The sequence below is a fragment of the Silurus meridionalis genome, chromosome 24, assembly GCF_014805685.1.
Source record: "Silurus meridionalis isolate SWU-2019-XX chromosome 24, ASM1480568v1, whole genome shotgun sequence".
Taxonomy (NCBI): domain Eukaryota; kingdom Metazoa; phylum Chordata; class Actinopteri; order Siluriformes; family Siluridae; genus Silurus; species Silurus meridionalis.
This window is the reverse complement of record NC_060907.1, coordinates 20,252,969-20,268,491: the sequence shown is the minus strand read 5'-3', so window position 1 is coordinate 20,268,491 and position 15,523 is coordinate 20,252,969. Positions and strand designations below refer to the sequence as shown.

General features: G+C 40.9%; 1 protein-coding gene across 1 annotated transcript in view; it reads right to left on the bottom strand.

Moving 5' to 3' along the window:
* Positions 1 to 15,523, bottom strand: part of myo15ab (myosin XVAb) — a 38,264-nt gene that overhangs the window by 16,596 nt on the left and 6,145 nt on the right. Inside the window, exons 3-27 of the mRNA XM_046837279.1 lie at positions 15,234 to 15,316; positions 15,064 to 15,127; positions 14,403 to 14,512; positions 12,685 to 12,759; positions 11,622 to 11,712; positions 10,838 to 10,843; positions 10,656 to 10,759; positions 10,465 to 10,528; positions 10,262 to 10,375; positions 9,796 to 9,957; positions 9,600 to 9,713; positions 7,007 to 7,065; positions 6,628 to 6,756; positions 5,838 to 5,982; positions 4,736 to 4,861; positions 3,807 to 3,884; positions 3,225 to 3,379; positions 2,848 to 2,893; positions 2,632 to 2,756; positions 2,440 to 2,557; positions 1,803 to 1,978; positions 1,604 to 1,688; positions 1,489 to 1,521; positions 697 to 778; positions 122 to 252 (exon numbers count right to left, since the gene is read on the bottom strand). Coding sequence (XP_046693235.1) covers positions 122 to 252; positions 697 to 778; positions 1,489 to 1,521; positions 1,604 to 1,688; positions 1,803 to 1,978; positions 2,440 to 2,557; positions 2,632 to 2,756; positions 2,848 to 2,893; positions 3,225 to 3,379; positions 3,807 to 3,884; positions 4,736 to 4,861; positions 5,838 to 5,982; positions 6,628 to 6,756; positions 7,007 to 7,065; positions 9,600 to 9,713; positions 9,796 to 9,957; positions 10,262 to 10,375; positions 10,465 to 10,528; positions 10,656 to 10,759; positions 10,838 to 10,843; positions 11,622 to 11,712; positions 12,685 to 12,759; positions 14,403 to 14,512; positions 15,064 to 15,127; positions 15,234 to 15,316 — 2,475 coding nt within the window. The remainder of the gene's footprint in view (positions 1 to 121; positions 253 to 696; positions 779 to 1,488; positions 1,522 to 1,603; positions 1,689 to 1,802; positions 1,979 to 2,439; positions 2,558 to 2,631; positions 2,757 to 2,847; positions 2,894 to 3,224; positions 3,380 to 3,806; positions 3,885 to 4,735; positions 4,862 to 5,837; positions 5,983 to 6,627; positions 6,757 to 7,006; positions 7,066 to 9,599; positions 9,714 to 9,795; positions 9,958 to 10,261; positions 10,376 to 10,464; positions 10,529 to 10,655; positions 10,760 to 10,837; positions 10,844 to 11,621; positions 11,713 to 12,684; positions 12,760 to 14,402; positions 14,513 to 15,063; positions 15,128 to 15,233; positions 15,317 to 15,523) is intronic.

Below are 15,523 nucleotides of genomic sequence, written 5' to 3'. Positions count from 1 at the left end.
GGTGGAAGCATCATCATGCTGGAATGCTGTTAACCCTTATATTCTATGTATCTTATCATTTTGACCTTGTAGTAATGTTTGGTAACTGTGTGTGTGTGTGTGTGTGTGTGTGTTTCCTCACCCTGAAGTTGGAACGGATGTATTTGGTCATTAGATAGTTATTGATATCCAGAGGGAGTGTGAGTTGAGGAGAAACCTGCACTCTGAGCGCTTCAGCCAGAGCCAAACACTCGGAATGCACCTCTTTACCATCTACACCCACCCACACACCCACACACACCCACCCACACACACACACACACACACACACACACACACACACACACACACACACACACACAAGCGAACAGACAGCAACAGCAAAGTATCACCAAATCAACCATTTCACTATGCACTGAGCTTTAAGTAACGGCATCAAGAAAAGTATTCAACATTGATTTTTTCACTTTGAATTCAACTTCCATATAAATTGCACTTTCTGGCTCCATGATTCCAATCACCAACATGTTGTATAAAAGTTCTCTAAGGTTTGTAAACAAGCTCTGGATGTTCAAGTGTCAAAGTCAATGTTTTTCACTACCTTGTAGTCGTAGATCATCAATACACCACATTTCTTTACACTCATCATATTTTTTATGTAGTTTTTTGTTTAAAATTTTATGTATTTTTATGTTTAAAATGGAAATACATGGCAACCTGCTGTGGCCTGCAGAAGCTCTCCCAGATCGGCAGGAATGACCAAATGGGACACGTCAATCACCTCTCGGCTCACTCGAGCCTGCAGAACAAAATAACATACAAGAAGTAAATAATGAGTGAGTGAGCAAAACGAGTGGAAAATGAGTAATGTGTGATGGAACATCTTCCACCATCTTTTCAGAGGACGATGAGCAAAATGAATGAAGCTCCAACCTTATCATTTGCCTTGCATTTAATTGAATGTTTTGGAAATGCCTTTCTTCTAAATTGACATTTACTTTGTTGCAGTTCTCTCCCTGACCAGAAGAGGGTACCACCACCTTCCTCTTTCTCCTCATCTGAACTCTCTATCTCAGGCCATGTTCACATGAAAACGCTTTCACGCGTGCTTTCTGAAAGCAGTCACAGCGTGGACTCAGTTCAGCCAATCCATCGGCATTTGGAAGATCCGGAAATAAATAAACACCTGGCGGAAATGATGGGAATGTCTTTTCAAACGTTTTAGTGTGGATGAGAAGCTTTTGGAAAATGATTGAAAACAATAGTGTGGACGCAGAGCTTTTTTGGACAAAAACAGTGTTTCCAGATGTATCTGGATTAGTGTAGACGCCGCCTCAATCCGAGTCACTTTCCCGATGTGAACAGTGTGTTAGCTAGATGTCATGCGTGAAGTCTTGCCAACATTTTCAGGTTGTCCCACATTATGCTATTTTTGTGAATAACAATTCGAGGTGCCACAGTTTTTGAAGCTTCACTGCAATTGTATCACATCCTTTCTAGCCTCCTCACCTCTTCTGCCATCCTGGCCATAAGAAGATTATCCTGTGGGGGAAAAAAGGCAGACAGATTATAAATATTCCATAAATGCATCAAAAAGGAAAAATAAATAAGCGTTAGGTCCTACCCTGATGTAGCGTTTGCGGTTGACGATGAGCTGAACCGGCGAGCGAAACATGATCAGGACCATACGCTTGTGCAGGAACCATCGCCTAAAAACGCCAGAGTAGAACGGGGAGAGAATGATCTCTGACTCTGAAGTAATAATATTGTACAGTTATAACACTTCATAATTCTATGGAACGATGTGCGTTATTAGAGCTCACCTCACGAGGAACCCTCGGCACCGGGCCTGCAGTTTGGTCATGCGAGCGCGGAACTTGACAAAGCTTTTCCGCGCTAAATACATCCGTACGTATCTCTGAAGCGTCAGCGCTGCCAGGTGCCTCACGCGATCCCGTTTACTTTCTAACAGCTGATACACCTCTTCCTTTAGGAACAGCTGAGGGAAAAAACACAAGTGTTTGATTATCGATTAGCAAAAAACTCTAAAGCGCTAACTTTTGCAGGATGTTACAAACTAGTTAGCTAATTTTAATGAGGTAATTTCCAACACTCTCTATTTACATTATTGAAATAGATATTTAATAATGTCTAGACTGCAGTCTACAAACACACTAATCTTTAACCGTCAGACAAAAAAAAGGAAATTGAATGTGTTCCTTTGTTGTCAACTGTAATACGATGCGAAAGACCAGATTATTACCACTGTAGCGTGATGTGTACCTGAGAGGTCACTCGTACTGCCTAGTGCTTTTACGGTGAACCTCAATTGTAGCTCTATAGTGCTAACTGTAGCAAGAAGTTACAAAATGTAGCTCATTTTAGTGAGAGAATTTTTTTAACACTGAAAAATTAAAGGGGCTTGTAAATCAGATCTCGTTTACACTGTTTTGTGCTCACCTTGGACACGCCCACTTGGCAATCGCCCTTTTTGACCGGACACAACTTGGTTAGCATGATGATGCAGTTGTCTCCATCTGGAGGTGGGGTCGTCTTCAGCCCCAGCAGCACTTTATACCTACAGAAAGATCATGAGGCAGGATTGTGTATGGAAAATATCGTGTATACGACCGAGCTAGCTGAACCAGTTACCTGTTTAGGAATTTATGGAACGTCATCCGGACCGGATAGCCTTCTTTTCGAATCAGGATGGCGTCCATAATTCCGGAGTATCGGAGCTGGGTGGCTACCAGTTCTGGCTCAAATATTCCCGGTTCCTATCGACAACCAATAACACGTAGAACGCTAATACACACGGGACCACGGTTATATCAGGGCTAGCATGAGTGAACAGCGTCCTGTAATTACCTTGTTAGCATTTGGCTTTATGCAGCGCACGAATAACGGGTTACACCTGAGGGAAACGAGGAATGAGGAACGTCAACCTACATGAGCCTTTTTTTTTTATTAACGTGGATCAGACAAAGTTTTATGGGGAAAAAACAAATGAGGGAAAAATGATTCATTGTGTGAAATGTGTGTGAAAATTGTGCGGCATGAAAGGGTCACGTCACACGCGTGAACAGAAAGAAACTGGTCAAAGATCATGAGTAAAAATACCTGAATTCGGAAGAAAAATGCAATTAAAAAATATAGAAACTGTAAATTGTGTAAATACATTTGTATGAGGGTGCGTGTGTATATGAGTGTGTGTGTGTGTGTGTGTGTGTGTGTGTGTGGGCGACCTCTCCATCTTGTCCAGAAGCTCCTGTAGAGAATGCTGAAACTTGGCAGCTACAGTTGAGGGCTGATATCGCCGTGTCACCGTGCTGTCTCTCAGTGGTCCCTTTTTCTGCTGATTTAGCATTTCGCTGTACTTTAGAAAAAGATTTGAAACCATCTACACACACACACACACACACACACACACACACACACACACACACACACACACACTTGAAAATGTTCCTTATGTATAATAAAGGAAATTCACACCTGAAAGAAAATGCTTTACTCAGAATCGTCACACAAACATCCAAACTATTGACGCAGGGAAAGTTCCTGGTGTTTAGACTCGTGCTAACACTGATTTACGCTGCTCTGTACAGAAAACAGGCCCTGAAGGAACACTGAAGACCTTAAAATGACTCAACAGCGTGTTTCCTCAACTTTTATTAATGACGAATGACGAAATCGGAATCTTATAGCTCTACTTATTTTCAGATCAGTTACACAAAAGAGTCAAAGTCTGCAAAATATGTAGTGTCCTTTACTGTTTATGTCACACACACACACACACACACACACACACACACACACACACTCACCCGGTTGTGACTCTGCATAAACAGCTCCAGCACCTCCTGTCGGACCTGATCATAATTCTTATCCAGGAACTTTTGTACCTAATAAAAAAAAACACCAGAACAAATATGAAGTGGAAGATCTTCTGCTGTGGAGCTCCAACCCTACTGAACTTTTTGGATGAATATGAACACTGACTGCACCCCAGGCCTTCTCACCTCACCTACATCAATACCTGACTTTACTGACACCCTTGTGGTTGAATGATGTGAGGTTCGATCGATGATCCTGAGACGTTCCAGAGGTGTTTCTGAGATGTTACAGCAATGTTCCTGTGATGTTCCCGTGATGTGCATGTGATGTTCCAGTGTTGTTTCAGAGATGTTCCAGAGATGATACAGCATTATTCCACAACCCTATCGAACACTGTTGGGATTTATTTTTCAGGCTGACTGCACCCCAGGCCTCCTCAACTCACCTATATCAGGTTCTGACTTTACTAACACCCCTATGGCTGAATGAATCTCACACAAATCTCCACAAATTCTAGTGAAACATCTTCCTTGGAAGCTCATTATAATAGTAAATCGGGACTTGTCCAAAAAACACACAGCAATCTTATGCTCAGGTGTCCAAAATAGTGTTAATTTGATCTTCACCAGGATAAAGACCTGAGAGAAAGTTCCAAGAAGAAATGAAATCCTGCTCCAGCAAAAGTTCTGATGGACAGAAAGCCAGGCAAAACACTGGAGAAGTTCCTTGTATTTGGGTCCTACACTTGCTTTAGCATCTATTTACATTATTGAAATTGATATTCATTAACATGTAGACCACCGTCTATAAACGCAGACACATTTGACCCTTAGACAAATGACGGAAATGGCGTTTAGTTTTTTACTTTGTAGTGAACTGTAATACGAGGTGAAAGACCAGAAGGTGGCGTGGTCTGTACCTGATAGGTCACTCGTCCTGCATAGTGCTTCACGGTGAACTCTGGCAGTGGCATTTTTGGCCTGGAGTAATGTGGATTTTCTCCATGATGATAGTGGCACTTCTGAAGGAATGTGTGGTCCGTGGCCTGGTCCACGCCGATGCAGAGGAAAACAAACAAACAAACAAACAAATGACTGAATAAATCATTTTCTGACTAAATTTGACAATGAAGATTTAATCATTAATATATTCGATAATTAATTAATATTAATTAATCAAATAATTACGTAATAAAAAGGTGTAAAATGATCAATATAATAATACAGTAATCCAATGATTAACGAAAAAAACGTGATAAACGGACGCCAACCCAAACATGCTATTTATGTATACAGTACTGTACTAACATTTTACTTTATTTTATAATTATTAATTATATTTTTATTAATGATGGAGGATCCTAACTGCTCAACAGTTCTGGGTTGTCCTTTGTTGTTGTTTTTTTTTTTCGTTTCATGATGCACCAGATGCCACATACCATCAAAGATGTGTGGTTTTTTTTTTTAACTGATCACTGATAACAAGTCAGATGGTCCCTCTCCTGTTTAGTCAGGAGGACATAAAGTCTAATGAAAATTCGATTAATCTGACCACAGAACAGTTTTCCATTGTACCTCGGTACATTTTAAATGAGCTTTGGCACAGAGAAGACGGCAGCGTTTCTGGATCATGTTCATGCATACCTCCTTCTTTGCATGATAGAGATTTACCTTGCATTCGAGGATGTCAAACTTGTGTGTTCATAGACAATGATTTCTGGAGGTGTTAATGATCCCATGCAGTGATTTCCATTACAGAATCATGACTTTTAAATGCAGCACCCCTTGAGGGCCTGAAGACCACAAACATCCAATATCGATTTTCGCCCCCTGTCCCTTGTCCACTCGTGGTGTTTTACTGCGTGCCATACATGTGTTAAGAATTATTCTAAACCTTATCAATATTAATTCATACAAAATGCTACAATGCTGAGGCTGTTTATATCTGAATGTTGTGAATTGATTCGATAACGTATTCATAGTGAGCTGCAGGAATGTTAGTGTCGTGTTTGAAAGCGGTACCTGAGGAAAGCAGCTCTGGTCATCGAGAATGCGGAGTATCCCATGAGGCTTTGCGGCAATAAGGTCTATACATGCCTTGTTGTCGGTGAAGGAAATCTCCTTCCAGCTGATTTGCTCTCGCATGTACTCCTCCTGCAAATATACACTACTTATGTTCACAGGTCCTTCAAAATATGCAAAATACAATGCGTTCCCAAAATGTAGTATGCAGGAGTCTGGGTCACTGGGTCTGGGAACAGTGGCTCTGGGAACACTGGGTCTGGAAACACTGGGTTTGGGAACACTGGGTCTGGGAACACAGGGCCTGGGAAACATGCTCTGGGTCACTGGGTTTGGGAACACTTGGTCTGGGAACACTGGGTCTGCAAACACTGAGTCTGTAAACACTAGGTTTGGGTAACACTGGGTCTGTAAAAACTGGGTTTGGGAACACTATTGCTGGTCACTGGGTCTGGAAACACGGGGTCTGGGAACACAGGGTCTGCAAACAGTGGCTCTGGGAATTCTGGGTCTATGAAAACTGGGTTTTGGAACACTAGGTTTGGGAACACTGGATATGTAAACACTGGGACTGAGAACACTGGGTCTGGGAACATGTTTTTAAATTCACCTGTTCCTGCTTCAGAATTATTTTGGTGAAGAAGAACTGAAGCATCTCATTTGCATAATTGATGCAGAGCTGCTCGAAACTGTTCAATGCTAACTCCTGAAAACAAAAACACACCAAATAATCATTGGTATGAAATATTTCCTAGAGGATGGAGCGAGTTTGGGCAGTTGCATGTGATACTCCACCTCAAAACCATAGATATCCAGGATAGATATGGAGAGAGCCTCGTTTTTTGGGTAAACACGCCCATTGATCCGTGTCGTTAGCCAATGAAAGAGCAGGGAATAAAGAATCTTGGCAACAGCATCTCTATAAAGGAGAAATACAACAAAAAAACCTACAACACCAAAAATTTCATTCGTAAAAGAGTGTAAGAAAAACGACGATGAGGTTAATATGAGCACATATTAGAACGATGCTCGGTAAGATTAGATCTGATGTTATTTGACTGTAATAAACACCCATTATAGAACACTAATCAATAACTTCTTATCAATTAAAATAGTGATCTCTGAAATTGTGTGTTCTGTGTGAGTATTGTGTGTGATTTTGTGTCAACCTGGCATCCACGGCACTCTCTACAGTCAGGGGAGTGTAGATCTTCTCCTTCATTGCTTCCTGTAATAAAAAAAAAGTAAACATGTAAATAAAAATTACTAACGTAGATAAATGACAAGAAACGTGAATTACTTGCATACAAAAACTTCTATCAAACGTGAATTACTAGCGCACACACATAACTAGCAAACATAAATCACTAGTGAACACAGATGGCTAACATACGTGAATTACTAGCATAAACATATTACCAGCGTACACAAATAACTAGTGGATCTGTATTACTAGTGAACACAACTTATTAGCAAACGTGAATTACTAGCATACAAAAACTTCTATCAAATGTGAATTACTAGCGCACACAAATTACTAGCGTACATAAATTACTAGCGTACACAGATGGCTAACATACCTGAATTACTAGCATTAATATATTACAAACATGAATTACTAGCATCCATATTTACTAGCAAACAAATTACTAGCAAACGTGAATTACTAACTTATATAAGTTACAAACAAACGTGAATTACTAGCGTAGATAAATTACTGTTGAATGTGAATTAATAAAACTTTCATAAATTAATAGTGTACGTAAATGACTGGAAAACGTAAATTACTAGCGTACACACATTTCTAGCATACATCAATTAAAAGTGAACTACAAGGGAATATAAACTTCTAACAAACTTGAACTAATAGGGTACATACATTACTAGCAATCTTTTGTGCTGTACTTAAAGGCTAAGTATAATTAGAAATTAGAACAAGAGCCTCAAGAATACACACACACACACACACACACACACACACACACACACACACACACACACCAGGCTGAAACTGATATGGTGTTAGGTGATAGTTGATTTTAGCCTGATAGCGGTCTAAACTTGAACCCGCTACTTGTCGATAGCAACGTTATTTATTAAAAGAGCAAGATGCTCAGCGTGACACACATAAACATACACAGCGGGGGTAATACAGGGCTCAGAGGACATTCCGAGCCCTGAGGAGAAAGTTTAGCAGTGTAGAATTACCGCTAACCACTAAACACACCCTAATGTAACAACTGTAAAGCACGGACACACGTCGCCTGAGATCATAGCAAACCAAAGCACTAACGTCAAACTGAGCTAATCAGTTAAAAGCACGGATCGGGTTAGTCTTGATTAGGTCATGATTGGATGATCTCACTCTGACACGTGCGAGAAGATGTTTTTTGGACACATTTTCTAGAAGATTTCAGGATAATTCCTCAAGCCCAGTTGTGTCCTGAAGCCCAAATATGCTGTTCATGGAATTCCGCTTTGTATCGCTATACATACATGAGCTGCAAATTATGAGGAAAAAGAATACTAGCTGTTTAATAAGGACAAAATTAATGGCACCCTATAAAACCAGAGAAATGATCGCAAAAAAGTGTTATCTCTGGTAGACAAATCGCTGCAATGGCAATGGAGTTAGTGGAATCCACTATACTATACTATATACTATATTTCCAAACGTTTGTGGACACCTGGCCATAAGATTGCTATGTGCTTGTTTCTGAACAACCCATTCCACATTTACTCCCTATTTGCTGTTTTTCTTCTGGGAAGATGTTCCACTAGATTTTGTGGAGATGTTTGTGAGATTAATTTGGCCAGAAGGGTGTTAGTAATGTCAGGTAGTGATGGGGGACATCTTAGGAACATCTCTGGAACGTTACTGGAGCATAACAGGAACATTGCAGGAACATTGTAGGAGCATCACAGAAAAATTGTAGGAACACGTCAAGAACGTTACAGGAATGTCAAAGGAACATCAAGGAGAACATCACTAGAACATTGTTGTAACATCTCAGAAACATCTCTGGAATATCACAGTAACATTGCTGGAACATCACATGTTCATTCAACCACAAGGGTGTTAGTAAAGTGAGGTACTGATGTAGGTGAGGTGAGGAGGCCTCAGGTGCCTTCAGCATTCACATTCAGACACTTCCAAACCATGTAAAGCACATCTTCATGGAGCTGGCTTTGTGCACAACTGTCATGTTGGAACAGTTTGGGTCAAATTTCATGTTACAGCATCCAGACGTCCTGTACAATTGTGTCTAGACTTTACGTGTCCCAATACAGTGTGTGTATGTTTTTTTTTTATTTCATATCAAGTGAAAACAGTGCAAAACTAGAACTTTCACTGGTGCACTCGAGTGGAGACTGTTGAACTCCGCAGTCCTGAAGAAAGTCGGTGTTCGTTAGTGAGACGTTCCGCTCCGTCTCCTACGCCTCGGAGAAGTTTCTCATGAACATGTAATAAGGCTTTAACGAGGTCTGACTTCATCGCCAGACGTCATCGTGTGATGTAACACCGTTTCCTGACAGTCTTTGGAGAATGAGCCGTATTGAAGCGAGTGAGTGAACCCCCGGATCTGGTTGCAGGGTATCCGTAACACACACCCTGCAGTAATTAAGCGTATCCTCTGGAGCCTGTCTGGCAACCAGCTCAGATCTCAAGATCTCAACATTTTACATTTCTCTTTCACTCATATTTCTCCATTCTCTCTGCACTAATAAATGCTGCTTTTATAATGATGATCATGATCTTACCATGACTTTGTATGTGATGGCTTTCTGAAGTCCTTCTGGAGAGATCTGAAGCAGTTCGGCGACCATGCGGATCTCCTGAGAGCTCACAACGCCGACCGTTTCTTGCACGTCAGTCTAAGGAAGAGGAACAAAAGATAAAAGCAGAGAAAAACTTGCGATTCACGATGCTGGAAACTGAAGTATATGAGTGTAGAACCTCGAGTCTGTGAAAGAAGACATTGCCCAGGTGAAGGATCGAAGAAAGAATTCTGAACACACTGCTCTGGTCTTCAGGGCTGAAGTGGAGAATGTCCATGGCACTCTGTAGCCGCCTGAAGTCCTCGCCATCGTCCTTCCCCTCGATCACACAGTCACCACCCTGATGTACGTTTGTGATATTAGTTATCTTGGTAAAAGGTGATGTATTTAGTTTATTCACAACCTGACTGAGAAGCAACCAAAAATGATCTGGAAGGGGTTTATTCACTGGAGAACCACAAGCTTGAAATCTCCTTTAAGCCATGTTTCATGGGAAAACCAGCAAATTATATGAAGCTTTCCAAAAGGCATGCGAGAGACTCAAAGCAAAATAGTTCTCTGTTCTGATGAAAACAAAATACATATATAAAAGGCAGAAGAACCCTGAGAAAATCCTCATGCACCTCACTGCACATGTGAATTACTTGGTTCAGGTAGTAGTAGGTATCGGCCTCTTGCAGGTAGAAGACTCGTTTCTGGTGAACAGGAAGTCCGGACAACATCTCATAAAAAATGTGGTAGTTCCTCTCGTTTTTTGCCTACACACACACACAGACACACACACACACACAATGATCACACAAGTCTCTTCAAATATGTTTCAATAATAATGAGCATGATCTCACACCTGAAAAACAATTCTGGACTTCTCCAGGAGATACTGTGAAGTTATGGCACCGCTGATCACTCCTCTATAACATGGCAAGGGAAAGAGTAATATGTTTAGTAATATGTAAAGTAACACACAAATAGTTTTTCATCCTGTACAAGTAATTGGGAAAATATTTGAAAGAAGTATCCATCAAAGCTGAAACTCACTCCTCTAGAAAGATCTCAACAAACTTCCCAAAGCGACTGGAGTTATCGTTCCGCACGGTTTTGGCATTCCCAAAAGATTCCAGCAGAGGAGTTGCTTCCAGGATCTGTTGATAAAGAGTTCCAGTTAGCTCATCATTTATTTAGTAGTCAATATCATGAAACACAGATTTAAAGAAACTCACCTCAATCTGTGGGGAGCAGAAGCATGAAGGATAAAAACAAGCAGGACAACGTATTAGTTTAGATTGTAAAATTCTATGTATGTGTCTATGTACCCCTGTTGAGTAGGGTAGAAGGTTGAATAGAGTAGAGTGGGGCGGAGATGGGTAGAGTGGGGTAGAGTTCGGTAGAGTGGGGTAGTGTTGGATAGAGTAGGGTAGAGTGGGGTAGGAGTAGAGTAGAGTGGGGTAGAGTTTGGTAGGAGTAGGGTAGAGTGGGGTAGAGTGGAGTAGAAGTAGGGTAGGGTGGGGTAGGGGTGGAGTAGGAGTAGGGTAGAGTGGGGTAGAGTGGGGTAGGAGTAGGGTATAGTGGGGTAGAGTGGGAAGTAATGGCGAAAGGAGGGTAGAGTGGGGTAGAAGTGGGGTAGGAGTAGGTGAGAGTTGGGTAGAGTGGGGTAGGAGTAGGGTAGAGTGGGGTAGAGTGGAGTAGAAGTAGGGTAGGGTGGGGAAGGGGTGGAGTGGGAGTAGGGTAGAGTGGGGTAGAGTGGGGTAGGAGTAGGGAAGAGTGGGGTAGAGTGGGGTAGGAGTAGGGTAGAGTTGTGTAGAGTGGGGTATGAGTAGGATAGAGTAGGGTAAAGTGGGGTAGGAGTAGGGTAGAGTGGGGTAGGAGTGGGGTAGAAGTAGGGTAGTGTGGGGCAGAGTGGGGTAGGAGTAGGGTAGAGTGGGGTAGGAGTAGGATAGAGTGGGGTAGAGTAGGATAGAGTGGGGTGGGAGTAGGGTAGAGTGGGGTAGGAGTAGGGTACAGTACCTGTTGTGTTACATTCCTCTCATGGTGTATGGCAGTGAGGTATCTCAGGACCAGTTTGGTGGCTTCAGTTTTTCCTGATCCACTCTCCCCACTGCAACACCAACACAATAACGTTACCTAGAGTTTTAAAGCAAGCGCAGAAATAAATCCTATACGAGGTGCTATCAAAACGTTTCGAGACTAATGTGCTAACTGGTGCTATTCTGACTATGTTCTTACCACAGCTGCGATTTCATTGTGGAATAAAACAGCAAATTTGATATGCCGCATGAAACTGGGCAAATCTGCCATCGAGACAGTTGACGTGACGTACGTCTGACATATGGCGATGCTGCAACGTGTCATTCGAGGTGTTTTGAGTGGCACACACGCATCAAGAGCAGAAGAACATCACCGGAACATGACGAGAGATCAGGAAGATCTTCAATGAGATCTTCAACTGACCTCTGAGAATGTCAAAACCATTTAGCTACTCCTGCATGAGCAATCCACATGATCTCACTTTCGCACCCACCCTACTCGCCAGATTCGGCTCCTGTGGACTCGCCCTCTTCCTGAAGATGAAGGTCCAGCGCAAAGGTCTCCATTTTCATGCCATTTTGGAACTCCAGTATGAATTGCAGAGGGTGCTTGGCATGCTTCAAAATGAAGATTTCCAGGACATGTTTCAGAAGTGGCAGGAACGCTGGGGGCGCTGTATTGCTGTGCAAGGGGTCTATTTTGAAGGTAATAGTGTGTGAACATAGATAGTTATAAGAACGTTCTTGTAAGCAGAGCAAGTCTCGAAACTTTTTGATTCCACCGTGTAATGGTATTGATCCACAGAAAGTAGAGCTAGCTGTTATTTCACATAAAACACACCACAAGATGCAGCTTCTCAAATGTTCCATGCTTATCAAAGACTTTCATTCATTATTAATGACTTGTTTATGTATTTATTCTGACCTTAAATGCCATTTGTTATTAATGTATTAACTCTGCTCTGAACACACACACACACACACACACACACACACACACACACACACACACACACACACACACACTCACACACATAGCTAACCTGATGACAATGCACTGGTTCTGCTTGACATCCATCATGGTTGTGTAGGCAAGGTTTGAAATTGCAAAGAGGTGACTAGAACAAATAATAAAATTTAATAAAATGTAAAAAAAAAAAAACCCCAAAGGTCAAAAAGGTCCAAAATACTATTTGGAATTTTTTTGGAATCCTGGACACACTGCCTTGAACTTTGAACACTTTCCTCAAACATGGAGTTGAATACTGCCTTGATTACTGCCTTGAACACTGCCTCCAAAACTCCCTCAAACACTACCTCAAACACGGCCTCAAACCCTGCCTCAAATATTTCCTTAAACACAACCTAAAAAATTGCCCAAAACATTTCCTTGAACACTGCCTTAAACACTGCCTCAAACCCTGTTCCTGTTCTGTTAAATGATTGGAAGCAGCCAAATGTAAGTAAGCTGGAATACACCAGGTAACATTTCTGGCTCTGAGTCACTCTATCGTTAAACACCACACTGACACACAGCTCGACAATCTCTGACTTATTCTCGCATTACATGATGTGTCTATCGCTCAGCTAGTAACAACAAGATAAAGAAATATGAGACAGTCACTGTCTCTGTCCTTCTTTTTCTTTCACCATCTCTCTCTCTCTGCGGTGTTGAAAACTCAACGTCATTGTCAGGAGAATAAAGAGAGACTTTATTATTTTAAAAACAAGCCTTGTAAAAAATCTTGTGATTTTGAGCCCATATTACTTAGGTGTTCAACTCCTGATTAGAAGATCAAGGTCAAATCCCAGCACCACCAAGCTTCCTCCAATAGTAGCTTTATTTATCACTTAGTATGGTTTTCAAGTTTACACCACAGCTGTTGGTTAAAGCAGTTGCGGGAGCAAGTTCATTTAACTCAGCACCCGAGACTGTAATTAATTGACAACACAACCATTCACTGATCACAACTGTTCTCAGCAACCAAGACCAATCACTGATCACCATTATTCACCAAGACCAATCACCGATCACCATTGTTCCACAAGACCAATCACTAATCACCATTATTCACAGAGACCAATCACTGATCTCCATTGTTCCAAAAGACCAATAACTAATCATCATTATTCATCAAGGCCAATCACCGATCACCATTATTCACCAAGACCAATCACTGATCACCATTATTCACCAAGACCAATCACCGATCACCATTGTTCCACAAGACCAATCACTAATCACCATTATTCACAGAGACCAATCACTGATCACCATTATTCACCAAGACCAATCACTGATCACCATTATTCACCAAGACCAATCACTGATCACCATTATTCACCAAGACCAATCACTGATCACCATTATTTACCAAGACCAATCACTGATCACCATTGTTCCCTTGACCAATCACTGATCACCATTATTCATCAAGACCAATCACTGATCACCATTATTTTAACAACATTGATTGCAATCATCAATAATCATTGTTTTCAACAACCAATGACCTCATATATATAATATGCAAATAATCATAAAAAATTCATTGCTATGCAAAATCACATCCTCTAGTGACTATTTGTTAGCTGCTTTCTACTGAAATGAGTTTGGCAACACAGCAAATAAGAACTTCATCAGTATTGACTTTAAATACATCACCACTTTCAAATGCTAAGTCTATAATCCTTTGTGATAAAACAGGAAAACTACAGTACAGTTTTTACACAGTTTTGTGTAATTGCATTTTCCACTCACGGTGGGTTTTCTCCTAAACCATGACCGTTATACTGCAGGACCGTGTCTGTTCCATAGATGTTCAGTAACTTGTACGGATTCATGGATAGCAGAATAGAGCCGATGTAAGTCTGGGGAAAAAAGAGAAGAAAAGAGTACACAAAATGCAAAGATTACTGAAAATGTAGACAAAAAATATTAACCACATGTCTGCTATTAGAACAGCGATAACGATTGATGTTCTTATACATTTTGATGATGATCAACAAGGGAGTATGAACTTAATTACTATTACATTTCTGTAAAACTGTGGTATGCTGTTATAGGAAAGTAATCAACAATAGCGTGCTGTTAATAGGTGTTTGTATGACCACCCTTCATATTGTATCATCAACCAAAACCACAGTTTTTCTAAAAATTCATGTCCTGAAGTATGTTTTTCCCCAAACGTTACAAGGTACTAAAACAGGAGACTCTTTCCATCAATGCTGAATAGCAAGCAATCGAGAAAGTGATGGTTTAGTGTTTAAGGGACATCTGATTGGAGTTCAAACCTCCCCTCCACCAAGCTGCCAATGCTGGGCCCTCGTGCAAGGCCCTTAACCTTCAGCTGCTCAGATGTATAAATAAGATAATTGTAGGTCACTGTGACCAATCAGAATGCAAGAATTGAATGACTCACGTAGATGAGCTCCCTCTGAAAACGAGTGTTCAGGTTTATTAAAACCGCTGCTTCTGTTAATTCCCTACAAGGACGATAAATTTAATCATCCATTTAATTTTATGCAATCAAATAAAAATATTTTCTGAAGAATATTTGGAAGCATTGATATTTATTTCAACTTTTCTTACTCCAACTGTGTTATGTCCTCAAGTCCATCAGCTTCTCGTTTCTCCCTGTAACTCATGGTAGGGAGGCTTCTTATAGAATACATCTATGTACAAAACAGGAATTAGTCATGTAATTTTACTCAAATAACCGTGATCCTTATACTTCACTCCAGTCAAGCAAGCAACCATTGTGATTATTTTCATTATGCAAATAATGTCAATAACATTCATTCTAACCCTAACTTTGAAAGTTCTCTGTAACAAATGAGGTCAGTGTGCACACATGCTGGCCAGAGTCACATCACTGCAGA